At 48.4% G+C, this 23,256-nt stretch overlaps 1 protein-coding gene across 3 annotated transcripts in view; it reads left to right on the forward strand.

Annotated features, from left to right (window-relative positions):
- The window catches only part of LOC141059306 (uncharacterized), a 54,063-nt gene that overhangs the window by 21,575 nt on the left and 9,232 nt on the right, over window positions 1–23,256 (forward strand). For all 3 annotated transcript variants that reach the window (XM_073555635.1, XM_073555637.1, XM_073555636.1), the window contains exons 2-6: window positions 3,736–3,885; window positions 4,015–4,194; window positions 4,278–4,401; window positions 4,485–4,582; window positions 4,781–4,871. In XM_073555635.1, coding sequence (XP_073411736.1) covers window positions 3,736–3,885; window positions 4,015–4,194; window positions 4,278–4,401; window positions 4,485–4,582; window positions 4,781–4,871 — 643 coding nt within the window. The remainder of the gene's footprint in view (window positions 1–3,735; window positions 3,886–4,014; window positions 4,195–4,277; window positions 4,402–4,484; window positions 4,583–4,780; window positions 4,872–23,256) is intronic.

Genomic DNA, 23,256 nt, shown 5'->3' on the forward strand with positions numbered 1-23,256 from the left:
GGCCCAGTGTGAGAAAGCTGTGTCTCCCTCAGAGGTCATGGGTCTTCCAGCAGGACAATGACCCAAAACACACTTCAAAAAGCACTAGAAAATGGTTTGAGAGAAAGCACTGCAGACTTCTAAGGTGGCCAGCAATGAGTCCATACCTGAATCCCATAGAACACCTGTAGAGATCTAAAAATGGCTGTTTGGAGAAGGCACCCTTCAAATATCAGGGACCTGGAGCAGTTTGCCAAAGAAGAATGGTCTAAAATTCCAGCAGAGCATTGTAAGAAACTCATTGATGGTTACCGGAAGCGGTTGGTCACAGTTATTTAGGCTAAAGGTTGTGCAACCAAGTATTAGGCTGAGGGTGCCAATACTTTTATCTGGCCCCTTTTTTTGGAGTTTTGTGTGAAATGATCAATGTTTTGCTTCATTCTCTTTTGTGTTTTTTTCATTTAAGACAAATTAAATGAAGATAATACCAATAATTTGTGTTTGCAATCATTTTCAGGAAGAAACGGAGTATTATCTGACAGAATTGCAGGGGTGTCAATACTTTTGGCCACAACTGTAGCATATTTACATATGAACCTTGTAAATGTATATTGGACATATATCTCCTATTAAATCATTTTAAATGTTTTGGATGTTTCATATCAATAAAGGCTATGTATTTTATGGCTTAACCGTCTCATGCCCAATATCACTGCTCCCATTCGCTTCCAAACTCCTGGAACAGCACATCCACGCTGAACTTTCCTCCCACCTATCATCGAACTTGCTCTTTGACAATCTACAATCTGGTTTCCGCCCCCATCACTCCACTGAGACAGCCCTGACCAAAATTCCTAATGACCTACTTACAGCCAAATCAAATGGACAATACTCTCTACTCCTGCTTCTAGACCTGTCCTCTGCATTCGACACAGTTGACCACTACCTCCTACTACAGATCCTCTCCTCCTTCGGCATCAAAGGCCTTGCCCTATCCAGGATCTCCTCATACCTTTCCAACCACACATTCAGCGTCTCTCACACCACCTCCTCATCCCACCCTCTCTCTGTTGGAGTCTCCCAAGGCTCTGTTTTAGGACCCCTACTCTTCTGAATCTATACACTTGGTCTGGGGCAACTCTTAAAGTCCCACGGATTCCAGTACCACCTTTATGCTGATGACACTCAAATCTACCTTTCTGGCCCAGACGTCACCTCTGCTGTCCAGAATCCCAGAATGTCTATCAGCCATATCCTCCTTCTCCTCTCGCTTTCTCAAGCTCAATGTGGACAAATCTGAACTCATCATCTTTCCTCCATCTCACAGATCTTCCTTACCCGACCTAGCTATAACAATTAATGACCTCACACTTTCCCCAGTACCGGAAGTCCGCTGCCTCGGAGTAACCTTTGACTCTGCCCTGTCCTTCAAACCACACATCCAAGCTCTTTCTACCTCCTGTCCCCTCCAGCTCAAAAATATTTCCAGAATCCGTCCTTTCCTCAACCCTCAATCTACTAAAATGCTTGTGCATGCCTTCATCTCCCGCCTCGACTACTGCAACATCCTTTTCTGTGGTCTCCCTGCTAACACCTTTGAACCTCTGCAGTCCATCCTTAACTCTGCTGCCCGACTAATTCATCTCTCTCCTCGCTACTCCTCCGCTTCTCCCCTCTGTAAATCTCTTCACTGGCTCCCATTCCCTCAGCGTATCCAGTTCAAATTGCTAATACTGATGTTGTGAGTTCATTTTCCCCTTCACCATTGAGGTCTGATGAACTCCCTCTTCTGGTGAAGGAAGGTAGTGAGGCTGATTACCAAGCACCTGAGCAGGATGATGATGACTGGGTGACTGGAATTGCTGACTGGATATAAGGCAGCCGACGCCCTTCTGCCTTGCTAGTAATTGCTCTGAGGGATTCTAGGAGACCAGTCTGATTCCTGCTCCTCAAAAGCTAAGTTTTCTGCTCTGCTTTTTGCATTTGTGTTTTGGCTTTGTTTTGCCTTGTTTTTCTGGATTTCTACCATTCCCTGCTGGGGTGAGCTGAATTCCTTTTTGCTCTGTCTTCAGAAAATACCTGAGTACTGATAGTCTTTTTGAAGTCTAGCGTCTTCAGGGCTTTTTTCCCTATCAGTCTGTTGGCTCTTGTTTTGATAGGGTTTTGGCGGATTGCAGACAGCAGCTTTTCTATCCTGTCCTATTTAGTTAGCTTGGGCCCCATCATTTTCTCAGCCTATCTTTCTATCTGTGTGAGTGTCTTTTCATCTTGCTTCACCGTTATTATATGTTGGGGGCTGCCTATTGCTTTGGGGTCTGCTCTGGGGCAGTTTAGATATCCCTTTCTGTCTTTAGGCTATTTAGTTCTCCAGCTATGATCGAGGGGTCTAGGGCTCCGTAGGAACCCCCCACGGCTACTGCTAGTTGTTGTTGATAGGTTCAGAGGTCTGCAATCCGATAGCTGCCAACTTCTCTGGTTTTCTGGACTTAGCTAGTATTTCTGTTTTTGCCTCCTACGGTGACTCATTCATAACCTACTGACCTACAAGGCCATCTTTAACCTGTCTCCCCCATATATCTCTGAACTAATCTCCCGATACCTTCCCTCACGTAATCTCCGGTCCTCCCAAGACCTCCTTCTCTCCACACTTATTCGCTCCTCACCCAACCGCCTGCAAGACTTCTCCCGAACTGCCCCTATTCTCTGGAATTCTTTGCCCCAACAAGTCCGACTATCAACCACATTCGGATTCTTCAGACGGAACCTGAAAACCCACCTCTTCAAGAAAGCCTACAGCCTGCAATGACCCCATTACCTCCTTCTGTCTCACCGCTACCGGTAATATCACCTCAACCAACACCGGAACTGCTGCAACCCACCAACCTACTGTCTCCTTCCCCACCATCCTGTAGCATGTAAGCCCGAAAAGGCAGGGTCCTCTCTCCCCTCTGTATCAGTCTGTGATTGTTAGCTTGTTTACTGTAAGTGATATCTGTATTTTGTATGTAGCCCCTTCTCATGTACAGCACCATGGAATCAATGGTGCTATATAAATAAATAATAATAATAATGCGTCATTGGATGTTATATTTTTTATTGGTTGGCCTAGCAGTGTTGGGATCAGCCTGCTTTAGATTATAGTGATAGCCATCTTGGACATTCCACAATATTATCGGATATGGCAGAGCATCATATGATCTATGTGACTACGTCGAAGAGTTTCCCTTTGTCGCTGAATAATTATATCTCGGCTTAGAAAGTCCCATCCAACCATTACAGTAGCTACTTCGTTAAAACTGTGAGACGTAAATCTCCTTTTGTGCTCCCCAACCGGTGTCTTGTCTGCTGTTATTATAGCCTGGTATTCCGCACTTGGCATTCTTTCTAAGGCCGCTCTACAAAGGGTTACTAACTGATTGTGTTGAAGAAAAAAATCTTTGCAAATTCAAAACAATGTCTTTTGTGTCTCAGGTATAACTTCACAATGTCGATCAGCTCGCATCTGTTCATCTCCCAAACAGTAAACTTGTAAAAGTGGGTCTTGATTTGCTACAGGAAGCATCGGACCTATTTTGTGATATATTTGGCCCTGGACGTCAAAAGTTGCCATGAATCCTTCTTCAAGTCCAGTTGTCTTTATTTTACGCTACATACTGTAAAATAATAAATCTCCTCATATGTTTCCCTTATTATCTTCAGTAATTGTATTATTACACAGGATTTTATGATGTTACATCGGCTCATCTTCTCATTCAGGTCTCTACAATATCGGATCCTCTCAGTGAAGATCTTCTACATAAGAAAATTTTCCTGATTTACCCATCAAGGATGGATATGGACAGAGACAAGATGGCGGAGAGGATATTACACCTCACCCTAGAGATCCTCTTCCGGCTTACTGGAGAGGTGAGAGATTCTGATGACGTCACATTACATCATTCTTATCTATGGGAATAACAGATGGACAGGACTGGAGAGGTGAGGACTCTGGAAATGTCTGTAGTGAGATTTATTACTGTGTCTCTCCATAACCAGGATTACACAGTGGTGAAGAAGACCTCTAGTGAGCGCTGTCAGGACCCTGTGTCTGAGGGATGGGGAAGACCCCTGAGCCCAATCACAGGGCCTCCACCTCACTCCCTGATACATGAGGACATCAATGACCAGAAGATCCTAGAACTCACCTACAAGATGATTGAGCTGCTGACTGGAGAGGTGACACTGCTGGGAATGCTGGGACATTATACAGTAACACTATGAAGGAATCGGGGGGATGACGGTATCATTGTATGTGTCAGGTTCCTATAAGGTATCAAGATGTCGCTGTTTATTTCTCCATGGAGGAGTGGGAGTACTTAGAAGGACACAAAGATCTGTACAAAGATGTCATGATGGAGGTTCCCCAGCCCCTCACATCACCAGGTAATAGACAGGACTGAATACACATGGCCTATAATTATCTGTATGTAAAGAATGAATTCAGTCCCTGTATGTGTTTCCTCCAGATCTATCCAGTAAGAGGACAACACCAGAGAGATGTCCCCGTCCTCTTCTTCCACAGGACTGTAAACAAGGAGATCCCAATGTTCCTCAGGATCATCAGGTAGATGGAGAGAAGGTGACATGAGATCTCCCCTGTGATGTGTAGATGGCTGTGAGGGTCTTGTGCTCAGTCTTGTTTTATCCACCAGTATTATATGTTTTATACTTGTGTAATGAGAGCTGTGGAGATGGCAGGATTAGAGCTGATCATAGATGTGACTTCTCCATCTGTCTGTGACTTTTATAATATTTGTTTCAGGGTGAAGATCTGACCCATATTAATGCTACAGAGACATATGTAAGAGATGATGAGCAGTGTGAAGAGGAGATTCCTACATATGACTACCCAGGTGAGTAATAATGATGAACACACTTTTTCAGAAAACGATCGCCAGGCATAAATTCGGCACAAATATGGAACATTCGGATTCGTGATCGTAAACGTGAGCAAAATTTGATAAGATATAAAAAAAATTGGAAACATGTGATTAAAAAGTGCAGGAAAATGTGTGTTGCCACAAAAGTATTTTCAGCTCTTTTGTAACTATAATGGTGGTGTATCATGAGTGTGGGGCACGTGTTTGATGAGGGGAGGGGGTTTACAGAGCTCAGAGGCGCGGCGTGCTTGTAAACAGTCTTTTTTTTTTTTTTTTCTCCTAACTTTGTGTGCACATTGTGGCTAACCAATCATGGCGCCGGAAACATCCACAATGTCCTGACCCAACGGCTTGTGTCATTAGCTGCTGAAATCACATGTCCCTCGGCATATCAATAGCGGCCAACTTGTTTTAGCAACATTTTGACACTGTAAGGCTGGTTTCACATTAGCGTCTTTAGTGCAGCGCATCGTGCGCATCCATGCGCATGCGCCCCATGTTTAACATGGGGGGCACATGATCTAGCGTTTGCACGCGTTAGTATGAGTTTTTTGTAGTGTATGCTTAGGCGCGCCGGACGCAACCTGTTGCATTTTTGGTCCGTCCAACCTGTGTCAAACGCATGGAATGCGACAAAGCACATTACAGTCTATGGGAACGAACGCCTGCATTTAAAATCACATGCATTTTAAGAGTTAACATGGCTAGAAACTGGTTAAAATGCATGCGCCTAAAAAAAGCAAACGCATGATGCGTTTTTTTTCATGCGTTTCTATTGAGCACGAAGCGCAGCGCTAAAAAAAGCTAATGTGACAGTAGCCTAACAGCGCAGAGCGGCTGCTCCTGATGCCGGCACTGTTAGCAGCTACGGTAGTTTTTAGCTATTTAGCTAGGCAGTTTTTCCTTACTCAGATAGTTTAGCTATGTAGTGTCCTGTATGGCTGTAAAATCAACCTTCCAGCAATACTTATTCGAGTGTCCATGACAGCACCATCTGAAAGAGGGGATCTGCCCTTCAGGGACAGGAAACCTACAGATACAAAAGGGCGGCATCAGTTGGTTTCCTGTTACTGGAGGACAGGATTCCCTACAGATCGTCCATCTTCGATTATCAGGATTCCCAGGCCAGCTGACCACCACATGTAGCGGGGGGTCTCCTACCTCGTCTCAGTACAGGATCCCTGGAAGCGCCACTGTGGGTCCGGGCAGGGCTCCACGATGGTGTGCAGAGCGGGGTCCGGAGGATGGCCGTCTCCAGAGCCAGCGCCGGAAAGTATTTTCTCCCCCCCCCGGGTCCATCCTGGTGCGGGTTGTCCTGCGGTCCGGGCCTCTGCCTGGCACTGGCCGGCATGGCGTTCACAGAGCTGGGGTCGTACCGGGTCGGGCCATGGTGCACGCCGCTGTCCTCCGGCGCGTTGCTGCGCGTTCATTCGAGCGCCGGAAGTCAAGCGACCGGGGACGCCTGGCCGGAAGAGGGATGGCAGCTGGCTTTTCTCCTGTGTGCGCTGCCGGGTCGCGGCGGCGCGGGGGCGGGGCACAGTGGGGTAGACCAGGAGACGCCCCGAACGGGGGGGGACGCACCTGGCCACAGCCCTGCTGACCCGGATTTCCAGGGGAGGACTACAAAAAGGCCACAGAGACACTGCAGGGCTGCTTTTTGCCCATTGCAGCAATGGATGAGTCGAAAGCTCCCGTGGTCCAGTTGGAACAGGAGCAGGGGCAGGAGAGCACCTCAGAGAGGCCCCGTACAAACCCCCAGCTGAAAAACCGAGGACGAAGTGGTCAGTCCAGCCAAAAGAGTTCCTCCAGGCTAAAGGATTCAGCCCGCCCCCCACCCCCACCCCATGATCCGGTACCTACTTCTACTGCTTGAGTAAGAGAGCTTTGTGAATGTACCCTTATATTTTCTCTCTAGGGGAAGAAATGCTCTGGTAAAATGAAAAACAGGGAATTTGCCCTTTGCAGTTTTCCCTTGCCAGACGCCTACCCTAAAAAGTTGTCAGGCTACTTTCACACTTGCGTTTTTTTGCACTGCGCAGTGCAAACGCACATAAACGCATCATGCGTTTGTGTGCGTTTTTTTGCGGTTTTGAGCATGTTTTTTTCTTTTTAAAAACGCATGCGTTCTTTGTGCTGACGTGCGCATTACCATGCGCACGTCCGCGCACCCATAGACTATAATGGGTGTTTGGGTGAAAAAAAACACATTACGTGCGCATGCGTTTTTTTGGGAAAAGTTGGATGCACAAAAAATGCAACAAGATGCATTTTGTGCACCGAGCACACACTACAAAAAAATGCATGCGTGTACAAACGCATGTGTATGCGCACCCATGTAAAGTATAGGGGAAAAAAACGCATGCTTTTTTTTGCGCAAAAAAACGCAAGTGTGAAACCAGCCTCAGCCATGTGTGCGACAGACAGTAGGGGGTAAAAAAAAAAGTGGGGGAAACGGTAGTGGTGGAAGAAACCCCTGACTTCACAGCAAACCTGAGGGAGATTATTAGGACAGAAGTAAAGGATTCCCTAAAATCCCTGTCTCAAGGGGAATCCTCTAAAAGCAGAAGTGGAGCAAGTTTTTCGGGGTCAGACTCCTCAGCTGCCCCTAGGAAGGGCGAATATTCTTCAGAGGCCTCTGCCTCTTCTTCGGCATCGTCTTTGGATGAAGACTCCTCCAACCGGTTTTGCTTCGCCCTAGATCAAATGGACAAATTGGTCAAATCAGTAAGGTCTACCATGGGGGTAGCTGACATGAAGCCGGAACTTTCAGCTCAGGACCTGATGTTCGGCAGCCTAGACCCAAGGAAACGCAAATCTTTCCCACTAAATGGCAAATTGCAAAACTTGATAAATAAGAGAATGGAAGAAGCCAGAGAAAAGGGGATCCCTACCACCGGCCTTCAAATGGAAATATCCCTTCAAGGACCCCTTGGTGAACAGATGGGATAAAGCCCCAAAACTGGATGCATCGGTGGCTAAAGCCTCCAAAAAGTCCTCCATAACTCCCAACTTTTGAAGAATGCAAAGAGGGATAAAGGCGGCGGCGCGCTTAGCGCGCCACGTCAAGTTTTAGGCCATGCCCCTAGCCACACCCATTTTAAGCCACACCCATTTACACACACCTTTTCCTCACTCTTCTGTCCCCTCCAAACTCCTGTCCCCTCTGCACTCCTCTGTCCACCCCAAACTCCTCTGTTCTCCTATGTCCACCCCAGACTCCTGTGTCCCCTCTGTACTCCTCCGTCCACCCCAAACTCCTGTGTCTACCCCAGACTCCTCTGTACTCCTTTGTCCATCACAGATTCCTCTTTCCCCCTTGTACTCCTCTGTCCACCCCAAACCTCTGTGTCCCCTCTGTACTCCTCTGTCCACCCCAAACTCCTGTGTCCCCTCTGTACTTCTCTGTCCATCCCAAACTCCTCTGTTCTCTTCTGTCCACCCCAGACTCCTGTGTCCCCTCTGTACTCCTCTGTCCACCCCAAACCCCTGTGTCTACCCCAGACTCCTCTGTTCTCTTCTGTCCACCCCAGACTCCTCTGTCCCCTCTAGTCCTCTCTGGACTCCTTTCTCTCCCTCAGACTCCTCAGTCCCCTCTGGACTCATCTGACCCCTATAGTCCTCTGTCCCTTCTGTCCCCTCCGAACTTCTCTCTCTCCCCTAGACTCCACTGTCCCCTCCAGACCTCTGTCCCCTCCGGACTCCTCTCTGTCCCCGAGACTCCACTGTCTCCCCCCCCCCCCCAGACTCAGCCTGTTCCGTGGACCTGAGCGCCTGACCGCGTCCTCACAGCACCACACGCTCTCTGGACACTTGAGGCAGGATGGGGGCGCGTCTCCTTGGTGATATACGGTAGCTGTAGTTCCGGGTTCTTGCTTCCTGGGGCTGGGCTGGAGGTGAGCTCTGTGCTCCCTGTGGATGTGACGCGGCGATCCCCGCACTGTGTGCGGCCTCTGCTGTATTTTGCGGTCATACACCGCGATCACGGGACAGAAAGCTTCCCAGCCGGGACGGCGGGATAAGGACTAGATATCTAGTCTGTCCCGCGGGAATCGGGAGGAATGAGACCTATGCCTGTGATGACATGGCCTCTTTAAAGGATCCGCTGGATAAGAAAGCGGACTCATTTCTGAAAGGCACTTGGGAAATGTCAGCTGGCGCCCTAAGCGGTTGCTGCTACCTGCATAGCCAGATCCACGATGGTCTGACTGGACCAGCTTGAATCCCAATTAGCAGACAGAGCCTCGAGAGAATCCATCCTTAAGACCCTGCCAATGACTCAGAATGCTGCAGCCTTTCTAGCCGGTGCTTGGGCAGATTCAGCAAGGATGACTGCCAAGGCCGCAGGACTGTCAAATGCAGCACGAAGGGCTCTATGGTTGAAATGTTGGCCAGGGGACATCTAGGCCAGATCCCGTCTCTGCTCCACTTCGTGTGAAGGAGAATATCTGTTCGGCCCAGTTCTGGATTAACTTTTGGAAAAAGCTGGGGACGATAAAAAGAAATTTCCCAGTCTGCTGACCCCTTCTTACAGACGTCCCTTCACCAGGAAAAGATATTTTGGTAGAAGGTTGTCTGGAGATCGAGGCAAATGGGATGAAAAAAGGAGAGATACAGGATTTATGTTTGGAGGAGGGGGTCGCCAGGAAGGAGCATCTCGTGAAGCTAAGAAACCACCCCAATGACCAGCTGCTCCGGTAGGAGGTAGGCTAGCTGCCTTCTACCCAGCCTCGTCCCTAATTTTCCAATAGCAAATGGATCCTGGGGTTGATAAAGCTCAAGTAAGGATCTCTTAGGAAATGATAAACCAAACATGTGAACATATATTTCCCTATAAAATTCAAATTTATTAATCTCAATTTAAAAAACACACCAACCCAGTGAAAAACTGGTGTATAAAAATACCATAGGATAAAAACCCTAGCCTAGAGGATACCCTACAATAGAACTAAGCTTTATTCCTGCCTAGCCGTGGAGGTTGGCACCCTAGTAGGACGATTTTGGCGCCCCCACTCAATGTAGGCTTTCCCTCACTCCCCTATTTCACCCTAGCAAGAAAGGTTGGAAAACAATTTCCAAAAAGGGCAGAGGTGAAGTGAGCCTTGAAACTTGATGGGTACCTAATAGGTATAGCATAAACCAAAGTACATGACCATTTTCGTTTCCCCGTAGACGGTACTGTTCATCAGAAGGTTGTACTCAAGTGAATGCTGGCTGCCATAGTAGATGATGACGTGCCGCAGCCCCACACATGGTGGACTTAAATAACCACCGTTGTTTAGTTGGCCCCGATAAGCTCCGCCCACCCTATCGCGGGCAAATAGACCGGGTTACACATTATGCTGCAGACAGATGTCTCACCTCCCCCCATAAACGAGCGCCCCTTTTTTTTCTCTCTCACCCATGACAGCACCACGGAGAGAGGGGATCCGCCCTTCAGGGACAGGAACCTACAGATAAAAAGGGCGGTACCTCTCCTCCGCCTTCAGTTGGGTTCCTGTCCCTGACGGAGGGACCCACGGTACGGCGTACCTGTGAGGAGTCCGGGGCCGGCCTGTCCGGGTATCGGCAGTGGGGAGGCCCCTGTCGCGGCAGGTGCGGTGCCCGAAGCCGCCACCGCCGGGGCCGATGCGGGCTGCCAAGTGAGCGGGGGGGAGAGACACCGGAGTCGCCGCTCCGGAAAGGAGGTTGGGGCTCAGCGGGACCCGGTGGAGCGTGGGCAGCGCCATGGTACGGAGAGTACCAAGATGGCCGCTGCCCCGGAAGTAGACCAACGACTTCCGGGTCCCGGAACCGGGCGCATGCGCAGGAGCGCGCTTCCCGACCAGCGCGTGCAGGGGGAGCGGTGACGTCACGCGGCGCCAAGTTTAAAAAAGGTGAGGTGCAGAAACTCCTGGCTGGAAGCGATCCTAATAATGGAGGATAGCGACCAGCAGCAGGAGCAGAGGCAGCAGCTGAAACAGCAGCAGCAGCACCACCAACACCACCACCGACAAAAGGAACGAAACACAGAGTGCCGTTCCAGCAGTCACTCCACGCGGCGTAGCACGTCAGTAGCGAGGAGCAAAATGCCACCAGGAGATCAGCCTATACAGGACCTGACTCCATCTCCCGAACCGGTACCTGCAGCCGTGCGCCTTTTTTTGGGGTAAGTGATCTTCGTGAATGTCACCCTTGTAATGCAATCCCTCTCCCTTATTAGGGAAAGAAGAAGGCTAAAAAGAAGAACAGGGAATGTCCCACTTGCGCTAAACCCCTACCGGTATCATGGGAGAAAAAACTATGCGAGTCCTGTACAAAAGAAATTGTTTGTCAGGAGACTCCGGATTTCGCATCTGACCTAAGGGCCGCAATTAAATCAGAGGTCCAGAGTGCCCTCGAATCCCTTAAACATAAGGATAAAACGAGGAAAAAAGACACGGTAGAAACCTCCCAGTCAGACTCTTCCACATCGGGAGAAATCTCGACTAAATCCTCAGAATCCGGCTCCTCATCCTCAGACGAGGAAACAGGAGGACGACATTGTTTTCCCCTAGAAGAGGTAGACAAACTGGTGAAAGCTGTAAGATCTACCATGGGGGTATTGGACCCGAGGCCGGATAACACAGTCCAGGACATAATGTTCGGGGGGCTAGGCCAGAAAAAACGGAGAGTATTTCCGCTAAACGAAATCGTCAAGGGTCTAATCAAAAGGGAATGGGACAAGCCAGACAGGAAAAATACTACAGTCCCTTCCCTTAAAAGGAAATATCCCTTTGAGGAGGAGGCATCCACGTCTTGGGACAGAGCCCCGAAACTCGATGTGGCAGTCGCTAAAGCCTCAAAGAAATTCGCCCTCCCCTTTGAGGACATGGGCACCCTCAGGGACCCCCTAGATAAGAAGGCAGATACTTTTCTAAAGGGGGCTTGGGAGTCTGCAGGCGGTAACCTCAGGCCAGCGATAGCGGCCACATGTACCTCAAGAGCCCTAATGGTATGGGTGGACCAACTTGAGAAACAGCTGAAGGAAGGGACACCTAGAGATAAAATTCTAGATTCTATCCCAGTAATAAGGGGATCGGCTGCATTCCTAGCAGACTCATCGGCCGATTCAGTCAGACTGTCGTCCAAAACAGCAGCACTTTCAAACGCGGCCCGAAGGACACTATGGCTTAAAAGTTGGCCAGGGGACCTTCAGACCAAAATGAAATTATGCTCCATCCTCTGTGAAGGAAAATTCCTTTTTGGGGAAACGTTAGCTGACATCCTCCAGAAAGCAGGGGACAAGAAAAAAGGATTCCCAAATTTAGGGCCAGCGGCATTTAAAAGACCCTTTTGGAATAGGAGGTTTTTTCAGAGAAGACCACCAAGGGAACAAAAGTGGGATGATAAAAGAAGAGATAGAGGCTTCTTCTTTAATAACTCTCCCCGGGACAAAAAGCCCTCCAAGTGACAGTACGCCAAGGGTGGGAGGAAGGTTATCCTTTTTCCTTCCAGCCTGGAGGAGGATTTCAACAAACCCCTGGATAATAAACCTAATCCAGGAGGGCCTAAGGATAAACTTTTTCTCTCTCCCGCCTCAAAAATATGTAACAACGCCGCTGAGATCCAGCATGCGAGAACAGGAAGCGCTAGAAAGCGAGGTTCTAGGCCTAGTAAAAAAAGGAGTCCTCCAGGAGGTCCCCCTGCAGGATATGGGCAGAGGGTTCTACTCCCCTCTTTTTCTAGTGACCAAACCAGACGGCACCTTTCGTACAATTATAAATCTGAGAAAGCTAAACAAATACGTCAAGAACCAGAGCTTCAAAATGGAGTCGATCAAATCTACCACCAAAGTCCTGTTCCCAAACTGCTACATGACGGTGTTGGACCTCAGCGACGCTTATTATCACGTCCCTATCCACAAAGACTCCAGGAAGTATCTGAGGTTAGCCGTCTCAATAAAAGGCAAGGTCAAAGAATTCCAGTACAGAGCCCTGCCGTTCGGAATATCGATAGCCCCGCGAGTATTCACCAAAATAGTAGCGGAAATGATGGCTCATATAAGGGAACAAGATATAATAATAATCCCGTATCTAGACGATTTCCTAATAGCGGGCAGCTCGGCTCAAAAATGCAGGGAACAGAGAGACCGGGTGATGAACACTCTACAAGACCTGGGCTGGCTTCTAAATCTAAAAAAATCAAGATTGGAGCCGAGCAGGGTAAAAGAATTCTTGGGCCTAACACTAGACTCAAACATTCAGGAGTGTCGCCTCCCAAACCACAAAAAGGAGAAGATCGCTCAAATTACAGCAAGAGCAATCCAAAATCCCTCCATGACACTAAGGAAGGCCATGTCACTGTTGGGTTCACTATCTGCCTGCCTACCAGCAGTTCAATGGGCTCAGTTACACACGAGAAATCTCCAGTGGGACGTATTGGCCAACCAGGCAGTAGTAGGGGGACACCTAGAGGGTCGCATTACCCTAAATTCAAGCACTATTCATTCCCTAGCTTGGTGGGGAAACCAGGAGAACCTGTCCAAAGGGATCCCCTGGGCACCAAAGATAACACACGTAGTGACAACAGATGCCAGTCCTACAGGATGGGGAGCGCACATGAACAACGAGGTGACTCAGAGCGAATGGGTAAATCAAGAACTAAGAGCCTCCTCAAATCAAAAGGAGCTTCTAGCAGTAGGCTATGCCCTAACACACTTCCTACCCCTACTCCAGAACCACCATGTCCGTATCCTTTCGGACAATCGGGTCACAGTGGCCTATATAAACCATCAGGGGGGAACCAGGTCCCGAACCCTAATGGACACATCCGCCAAAATCCTCAAACTAGCGGAGGCAAACCTATTATCTCTGACAGCCCTACACATCCGCGGTACAGAGAATCAAAGGGCAGACTTTCTGAGCCACACCCAATTGCGACAGGGGGAATGGGTACTAAAGCAGTCCATTTTTCGGCAGATTGTAAAAATGTGGGGGACCCCAGACGTGGATCTGTTCGCCGACTTCAAAAACAAAAAAGTAGACGCCTTCTGCTCCCTAGATCCCAGGGGGAATCCTCTAACTCTGGACGCATTTATGCTCCCATGGACACAGAATCTAACATATGCCTTTCCCCCAATCATGCTCATTCCAGCAGTCCTAAAGAAAGTCAGGCAGGACAGGGCAAGAATGATACTGATAGCCCCCTTCTGGCCCAAAAGAACCTGGTTTTCGTGGCTAAGAATGCTCTCAGTAACCGACCCGTGGGTCCTACCGGATCTCCCGGACCTGCTATCGCAGGGCCCAGTGCTACATCCTCAGGCACCGAACCTCCATTTAACAGCATGGAATTTGAGAGGGCACTGATGAGGGACAGGGGTTTTTCAGAAAACCTGATAGCTACACTACAAAAGAGTAGGAAACCAGTTACAATGAGAGCTTATGGTAGAATATGGAAAAAATTTCTATCCACCTCTAGGGCAAAGGTTCAGGACGGGGTTCAGATTGATAAAATCCTAGAATTCCTACAAGTGGGCCTAGAACAGGGTCTGGCGGTCAACACATTAAAAGTACAAATAGCGGCATTAGGCGCCCTCTATAACCATGATGTGGCAGGTGACCCCTGGGTAGCACGGTTTATTAAAGCCGCAACCAGATCGAGGCCAATAGCCAGTCAAAGATTACCATCATGGGACCTGAATCTTGTACTTTCAACACTGACAGGCCCTCCGTTTGAACCAATTCACTCGGCACCCCTAAAAGTCCTATCTCTTAAAACGGTGCTTCTGGTGGCACTAACATCAGCCCGAAGAGTAAGCGATATTCAAGCCTTGTCAGCGGGGCCTCCTTTCACAAAAATTCTAGAGGATAGAGTTATCTTAAAACCTGACCCAGCCTATTTGCCCAAAGTGTCATCACATTTTCACAGGTCCCAGGAGGTAGTCCTTCCTTCCTTCTGCCCAAATCCAAAAAATAAGGGGGAAGAAAAGTTCCACACTTTAGATGTTAAAAGGTGCCTAGTACAGTACTTAGAGGCCACCAAAAAGTGTAGGAAGGAAGGCTCTCTCTTTGTATGTTTCCAGGGTCCTCGGAAGGGGCTCAAAGCATCCAAGAGTACCCTGGCAAGAACAAATCTGTAAGGCGGCCACCTGGTCATCACCTTCGACCTTTTTTAGGCACTATAGATTAGATCTAGCCTCTACATCTGACCTGACCTTCGGGAGAAGGGTCCTTCAGGCGGTGGTCCCTCCCTAAGCTACCAATCTCTGAAATTCTCTCCCTGGTGCTGTCATGGGTGAGAGAGAATAGCTTAGTTACTCACCGATAACGGTGTTTCTCGGAACCCATGACAGCACCCGCTTATTCCCCTCCCCTTCACGAGTGTGGTGGGCACGTTTTACTGTTAGTAGAGTGTTTCTGTTAAGGCACGGTGCTTCTGATAAGCAATATTATAATGTTGTGCATATATTTCTGTTGTCTAACTAACCTGGAGACCCTCTGATGCTCTGTAACCAACTGAAGGCGGAGGAGAGGTACCGCCCTTTTTATCTGTAGGTTCCTGTCCCTGAAGGGCGGATCCCCTCTCTCCGTGGTGCTGTCATGGGTTCCGAGAAACACCGTTATCGGTGAGTAACTAAGCTATTCTCCTTCATTTCCGGTCACTCATACTGCCACGCTCAGATCAGCGTGGCTCGGGTGTCCAGGAAGTACCCTGTGCTCCCAGATAATGGGGGCGTATGTCACATCCGCCCACTCCACCGGAAAAGCCCTGCGCTCCAGACAGTGGAACGCAAACAGTGCTCACTTCCTCATTGCGATCTCATACCAACAATAGAAAAAGCGCTAACGAGACGCAAAATCAATATTACACCTTCTTGGGGGATAAAGCAGCAGCTTAATGTATCATATATATATTAATATATCATAGAAAAATCAAACAAAGCAAAAAACACATTTGCATTAATCCAATAAAAAAGGCCATAATGGGGGCATGTACAAAACACGCAAGTAGTATGCTGTCTAAATCACATATATCCTATCACGTTGTGGACTCCATTGAAACACAAAAGGTATATATTTTCTCAAATGAAGCATGCATAAGAGAGGCATTCATTTAAACCTTAGGAGAGAGGAATTGCATCCTAAATATCCATTCAGCCTCACGTTTTAATATTAGTCTGTCCAAATCTCCTCCTCTCGTTTTAGGCTTCACAAGCTCCGCCATAGTGAAAGATAACTCCAATAAGCGGCCTGCATGAGTCTCATTAATATGGCGGGCTAGTGGTGTATCTCTCCTGTGTTTAATGTCATTTCGGTGTTCCCCCACACTCAGCTCTCTCTTGGTTTTTCCAATATAGTCCAGGGGACAGGTACAGGTGGCCTTATATACCATCTCTATGGACCTGCAATTCCCAAAGTCTCTAATTGAAAAAACCATTGGCTGCACTACAGACGGTCTTTCCTTGAGCCATCATACTACATCTGGAGCAATTGCCACATCTATAGAATCCAATAGGTCTTCTGTCAAGCCATGTACCAGTCCCAGCGGGTTTCTGATAAAGACTATGGACCAAACGATCACCAATAGACCGGCCCTTCCTGTACTTCACACCTGGTTTGGCTGAGATGAATTTATTGACACTTGGGTCTGCAAGAGGGATCCCCCAATGCTTTTTAAGGACCTGATAAACCTAATACAGTCGGAGAGGATTTATCAGATCTCCAAAAGATTTAAATGAATGCCTCTCTTATGCATGTTTCATTTGAGAAAATATATACCTTTTGTGTTTCAATGGAGTCCACAACATGATAGGATATATGTGATTTAGACAGCACACTACATGCATGTTTTGTACATGCCCCTATTATGGCCTTTTTTATTGGATTAATGCAAATATGTTTTCTGCTTTGTTTGATTTTTCTATGATATATTAATATATGATACATTAAACTGCTGCTTTATCCCCCAAGAAGGTGTAATATTGATTTTGCATCTTGTGAGCGCTTTTGAGATCTCCCATTATTTGGATTAAATCATGTGATCCGTTTCTATTGTTGGTATGAGATCTCAATGAGGAAGTGAGCGCTGTTTGCGTTCCACTGTCTGGAGCGCAGGACATTTCCGGTGGAGTGGGCGGATGTGACATTCGCTCCCATTATCTGGGAGCACAGGGTACTTCCTGGACACCCGAGCCACGCTGATCTGAGCGTGGCAGTATGAGTAACCGGAAATGAAGGAGAAAAAAGCGGCGCTCGTTTATGGGGGGTGGGGGGGAGGTGAGACATCTGTCTGCAGCATAATGTGTAACCCGGTCTATTTGCCCGCGATAGGGTGGGCGGAGCTTATCGGGGCCAACTAATTGGTGGTGGTTATTTAAGTCCACCATGTGTGGGGCTGCGGCGCGTCATCATCTACTATGGCAGCCAGCATTCACTTGAGTACTACCTTCTGATGAACCGTACCATCTACGGGGAAACAAAAATGGTCATGTACTTTGGTTTATGCTATACCTATTGGGTACCCATCTAGTTTCAAGGCTTACTTCACCTCTGCCCTTTTTGGACATTGTTTTCCCACCTTTCTTGCTAGGGTGAAATAGGGGAGTGAGGGAAAGCCTACGTTGAGTGGGGGCGCCAAAATTGTCCTACTATGGTGCCAACCTCCACGGCCAGGGAGGAATAAAGCTTAGTTCTATTGTAGGGTATCCTCTAGGCTAGGGTTTTTATCCTATGGTATTTTTTATATACCAGTTTTTCACTGGGTTGGTGTGTTTTTTAAATTGAGATTAATAAATTTCAATTTTATAGGGAAATATACGTTCACTTATCCTGGGGTTGATAGCCTCAGGAGTACGGTTAGAATTCTCCTGTGTCCCCCAACACAGATTTAGTATCACCCCACTCAGGTCTTCCCCATTGGAGCAGGCTGCCCTGGAGACCGAAATCCGTGACCTATGCAGCAAAAAGGTCCTGACAGAAGTACCAGAGGCAGAAAGGGTCAGACGTTTTCACTCCCCTCTATTCCTTGTCCGTAAACCAGACTGCTCCTTTAGGACTATAATCAATCTTAAAACCCTCAATGAGTTTCCGGTCATACGCCCGTTCAAGATGGAAACAATTCCACGATAAAATTGTAGTTTGAAAACTGCTTTATGGTGGTGTTGGAGTTAAGCCGCCTACTACCATATACCCATCCATGCAGCTCACCAGTGATTCCTTAGAGTGGCGGTTCATTTATATGGGTCAGTTCAGCATTTCCAATATGTTGCCCTTCCCTTTGGCATTGCAGTTGCCCCCGGGTATTCACTAAGGTTATAGCCGAGGTTATGGCCCATCTGCGTGAATCAGACATTCTGGTGGTCCCCTACCTTGATTACTACCAAAGTATCCCCTTAGGGTGGGATGACTGCCTGGAGAACCATTCTCCCGAAAGCAGTCTGTTGGTTAGATAATACATCTAATTTGTAATGCTTACAGAATGTTTCCAACCTGGACTTGGTTGCGGCCCTACAGATTTGGTTTACTGAAGCCCCTGCCCTTTCTGCCCAGGAAACTGATAATGCTCGCGTTGAGTGAGCTTTTAACCCTTCTGGGGGAGGAACCCCCTTAGAGACATGGGCTAAACTGATTAGCGATGTTATCCATCTCGCGATGGAGGCTTTTGAGACTTTTTTCCCTTTGTTTTTCCCCCCCAAAGAGTAGAAACAGGTTATGGTCCTGTCTCCAACCCTGCATGGCCTTGATGTAATCAATAACTGCCTGGTGTACATCTAATTCGTGCAGGGCCCTTTCTTTGTCATTTGATGGGTTCTCACAAAAGGAAGGCAAAATTATTTCCTGGTTTAAGTTTTGGACTGACGCAACTTTGGGCAAAAAGTGGGGTCTAATCTCACGATTATTCGATCCTCCCAGATTCGGAGAAATGGGTCTCGGATAGATAGCGCCTGTATCTCACTTATCCGTTTTGCGATGTTGATCGCCACTAAGAATGCTACCTTCATGGTTCGATGTGAAATGGGCATCTCCTGGCTCTGTATAAAGGGATCTAAGCAAAGGGACCGCAGGACAAGACTAAGATCCCATGGGGGGGACTGACCTCCTGATTGTGGGACGTAACCTCTGAATTGCCCTGATGAATCTTATTACCCAGGGATAGGAGGCCAAGGGGTAATCAAGAAAGACGCTTAATACCGAGATCTGGAACGTCAGTGTGCTAGGCCTAAGTCCTCTATTAAAGCCTGCCTGAAGGAAATCTAGTTTCTTTGGGATGTCTGGTTTTCCTTCCGCTGAGTCGGGCCTGCCACAATCTAGACAGAATCTTTTCCAAATTTTGTGGTATATCGCAGAAGTTACGGGTTTTCTGCGGGCCTGACTAGTCGATATGACCTGGTCTGACAGGCCTCGAGCCCTCAGGATCTGCCGTTAAGGATCCAGGCTGACAGGTGAAGTCTTCCTGGATCTTGGTGAAGAACCGGCCCCTGGTGAATGATGTCTTCCCTCTGTGGCAGCAGAAGTTGTCGATCTTCTGCCATAATCCCCAGGAGTGGAAACCAGCTCCTTTTCGGCCAATAAGGTGCCATCAGTAGCACTCTTGCCTGATCCTCCTGAATCTTCCTGAGGATGGCTGGAATGAGAGCTATCGGGGGAAATGCGTATGAGAGAGTCTGCCCCCACTTCTGGCTTAGGGCGTCTACCCCCTCTGGATTGTCCAGCGGATTCAGAGAGAAAAACCTGCACGTCTTAGTATTCTTTCTGGTTGCGAAGAGGTCTATCTGCGGTCTTCCCCAGCGCTGGCATAAGTTCTGGAAGATCTCCGTGTTCAGCTCCCACTCCGTGGGACAGATCATCTGCCTGCTTAAATAATCTGCCACAGTATTTTGTGATCCTTCGAGATGGACGGCTGTTACTGACAGAACCGTATTTTCTGCCCAGGAATAAATCTTTTTTGCCAGGTCCTGGAGTGCATAATGCCTTGTTCCTCCTTGATGCCGGAGGAAGGATACCGCTGTCACATTGTCCGATAGAATCTTGACGTGTTGGTTTTTTAGTCGGTCCTGATTACTTCTTAGGGCCTCCCATGTGGCGTAAAGTTCCTTGTAGTTGGAGGAAGTGGACCGCATGTTTGCCGGCCATTCTCCCTGAAGAATTCTGCCTTCTAGATGAGCTCCCCAGCCCCATTTGCTGGCGTCTGTAGTGATTATGATGCATGGGGAGGTGATCCAGGGGACATCTTTCCTTTGGTTTTGTCGCTGCATCCACCACACCAGGGATCTTTTTACTGCTGGAGACAAGGCCATTTTCTTGTCTAGGGAGGTCTGGTGATGATTCCAGGTGGCAAGTACTTCTTTTTGAAGGGTTCTCGCATGGAACTGTGCCCATCGGATACAAGGGATGCAGGATGTCATGAGGCACAGAGCGCGCATTGCTACTCTGATGGAAACGCGGCCTTTTTGAAGTTCCTTCATGCTGTCCCGTATCTTTGTCTGTTTTTCTGGTGGTAAGAAGGAAGTTCTGCTTCTGGAGTCCAGTAGTACTCCCAAAATTTTTTTTCTCCTTTCTGGTACTAGGTCCGATTTTTCTTTGTTTATGATCCAGCCCAGGAACTCTAGAACCTCTATTGTCTTCTCCTTGTGTCGCCGCAGTTCCTCTGTTGACCTCGCCACCAGGAGGAAGTAGTCTAGGTATGGAATGATGATTATGCCCCGATTTTCTTAGGAACGCCACCACTTCCGCGATTAGCTTCGTAAAGACTCGAGGCGCGAAGGCCAGACCAAACGGAAGACACTGAAATTGAAAGTGGCAGGTCCGATTCTGAAGTCTTACTGCAAACCTCAGGAATCTCTGTGACATTTGGTGAATTGGTACCTGATAGTAGGCACTTTTCAGGTCCAGGGTACACATCAGGGCATTCTTGTCTATCAGATGGACTGTGGATCTGATTGACTCCATTCGGAATTTTTTGTCCATGACCCAGGCATTTAAGGGTTTCATATTTATAATGGTACGGGATTCTCTGGATGGCTTCACGATGGCAAATAGGGACGAATAGTGGCCCGCCCCAATTTCTGCCCGGGGAACCGGAATTATCACACGTGAGTTTGCCAGTTCTGTCACGTCGACCCACATCTGGGAGTCGTTAATTATTCTGCGGGGAGAAATGGACCTTTCGGGGGGAGGGGATGAAAATTCTGTTTGGTAACCCTCTGCTATTGTTCTCAGTACCCACTGATGTTTTTGTGATCTGAGACCACTGGGAACTGAATTCTCTGAGTCGACACACTATGTTGGTATAGTCATGTTCTTCTGGATCTAGTACGAGATCCAGAAGGGTGGGCTCTAGATCTTCCAGCTCTAGAGTGGGTGCTACCGTAGGAACCCCTCTGAGAGCTCCCCTGGTATCTATAGTACTGCTGTCTTCTTTATCCCCCAGGTCTACGAAAGGGCTGGTCCCTAGGTTTCTTTTCCTCTGGGAACCCTTTCTTTACATCAGATGCTTTTTCTAATATATCATCTAATGCTGGGCCAAAGACATTTAACCCAGAGAAGGGAAGGGCACAGAGCTTGTTTTTAGAGGCTCCGTCACCCGTCCAGGTCTTTAACCAGATGGCTCTGCGTGCCGAATTTGACAAAAAGCCATTCCGGGCAGAAATTCTAACGGATTCTGCCGATGCATCGGCTAGGAAGGCTGTGGCTGATTTCATGATCGGAAGTGAATCTATAATTTCCTCCCTTGGGGTTTTATTAGTTAAGTGTTCCTCTAACTGCCCCAATCATAAACACATAGACCTTGCTACCGAAGTAGCTGCTACGTTTGTTTTAATTAAGGCTGCTGATGTTTCCCAGGCCCGCCTTAGTAGGTTATCCGTCTTCCTATCCATGGGGTCCCTCAGACTAGACGCGTCCTCAAAGGGGATCGTTGTTTTCTTGGCCACTTTTGCCACATTGACATCAATTTTGGGAACTACCTCCCATTCTTTAATGTCCTCCAGGTCGAAGGGGAGATGTCTCTTAAAGTCCCGAGATATCACGAGACGCTTTTCCGCTGCCTCCCATTCCACCAGGACCATAGCTCGCACATGGTCATTCACTGGGAATACTACTTTCCTCTGCGCCCTAAGGCCCCCGAACATCATGTCCTGTCTGGACTGAGGATTCTGGACCTCCTCAATCTGCATTGTGTCTCTGACCGCCTGTACCAGATTGTCTGTATCATCCGAGGAAAAGAGGTATCTTTTCCCATACTCCGGTTCACTAGTGCCCAGCTCGCCTTCTTCCTGATCCAACTCCGAGGAGTAGGAACCTTCCTCTGAACTAGGCTCCACCTCCTGTCTGGTTCGCTTAGCACTGGGGCCTGGACTGGCTGGCTGGGGCTGGGACAGGGTGGCCACGGAAGCCTAGACCTCCTCTCGAAGCAGCGATCTCATCTCCTATAGGAGGGACGGCTGTTCGCCCTTCATTACTTTGGCCGTACAGGTGTCACACAGCAACTTCTTGTGCTTGCTGGGGAGCTTAACCCTGCATACGGGACACTTATTGGGCTTCCCTGGGTCTTACTCCGCGGTCGTGGGAGTGGGCGCTGTCGGTTGTGCCTTTTCCTGCATAGTGCAAGAGAGGGACAGTCAGGCTCTGATCTGGGCAGTCCGGGTCTCGGTCGGTTGGTATGCGCTATGCACACTTACCCCGTCCGGGTCGATTCTGCCCTGGTTCTCCATCCTTGCTGTGAGCCTCTGCAAGATCAGGACAGGCGGGTGCTGCCTGTCTCGCTGATGCCGAGCTCTGCTCCTTCAGCGCGCCCGCCGGCGGCCTGTATTTGCAGCGCTCTGATGTCACCGGAAATGCGTTGCGGTCTCTCTGCACGCGACTTCCGGTCCCCGCGCTGCTGGCGTCGGAGCTGAGAGCCTCCGCTGCGGGAGGAAGCAGCTCTACCCAGGGGGCTCGTCCCTCCCCTGATCTCTGTGGCTGAGGGATCCCCACCCAGGAGGGTTTCAGCGCGGGGGCGTCCCTCCGTGCAGGGACAGGAAGAAACACTGAGGGAATGGGGATGGAGACTGGTTTTTAACCTCTTGTGTGCTCTTCCTGTCCTTGCAAGGAGGCGAGGTACGTCGTCCCTGGTGCTGTCAGGAGGGACGTCCTGGAAAAATCGGATAGCACTCAAATTTCATCGGCTGCTAGATAAGTAAGTTTCTCTACCTTTTCCTATTTCTCATTGGAATAAAATGGATGAATCTCAGACCAAACGCAAATGAGATGTTGACATTGCGGAAGATCTGATGAAATGCTGAACAGAATCACTGATGAAACAAGGATTGTTTTTCTGATACATGAGAAAAACTTATTTTTCGGATTATAAGACACTCCGGAAAATAAGACGCACCCCAAATTTTGAAGAGAAAAATAGGAAA

Source organism: Dendrobates tinctorius, unplaced genomic scaffold (genome assembly GCF_039654945.1).
Source record: "Dendrobates tinctorius isolate UK_male_01 unplaced genomic scaffold, ASM3965494v1 ptg000226l, whole genome shotgun sequence".
Classification (NCBI taxonomy): domain Eukaryota; kingdom Metazoa; phylum Chordata; class Amphibia; order Anura; family Dendrobatidae; genus Dendrobates; species Dendrobates tinctorius.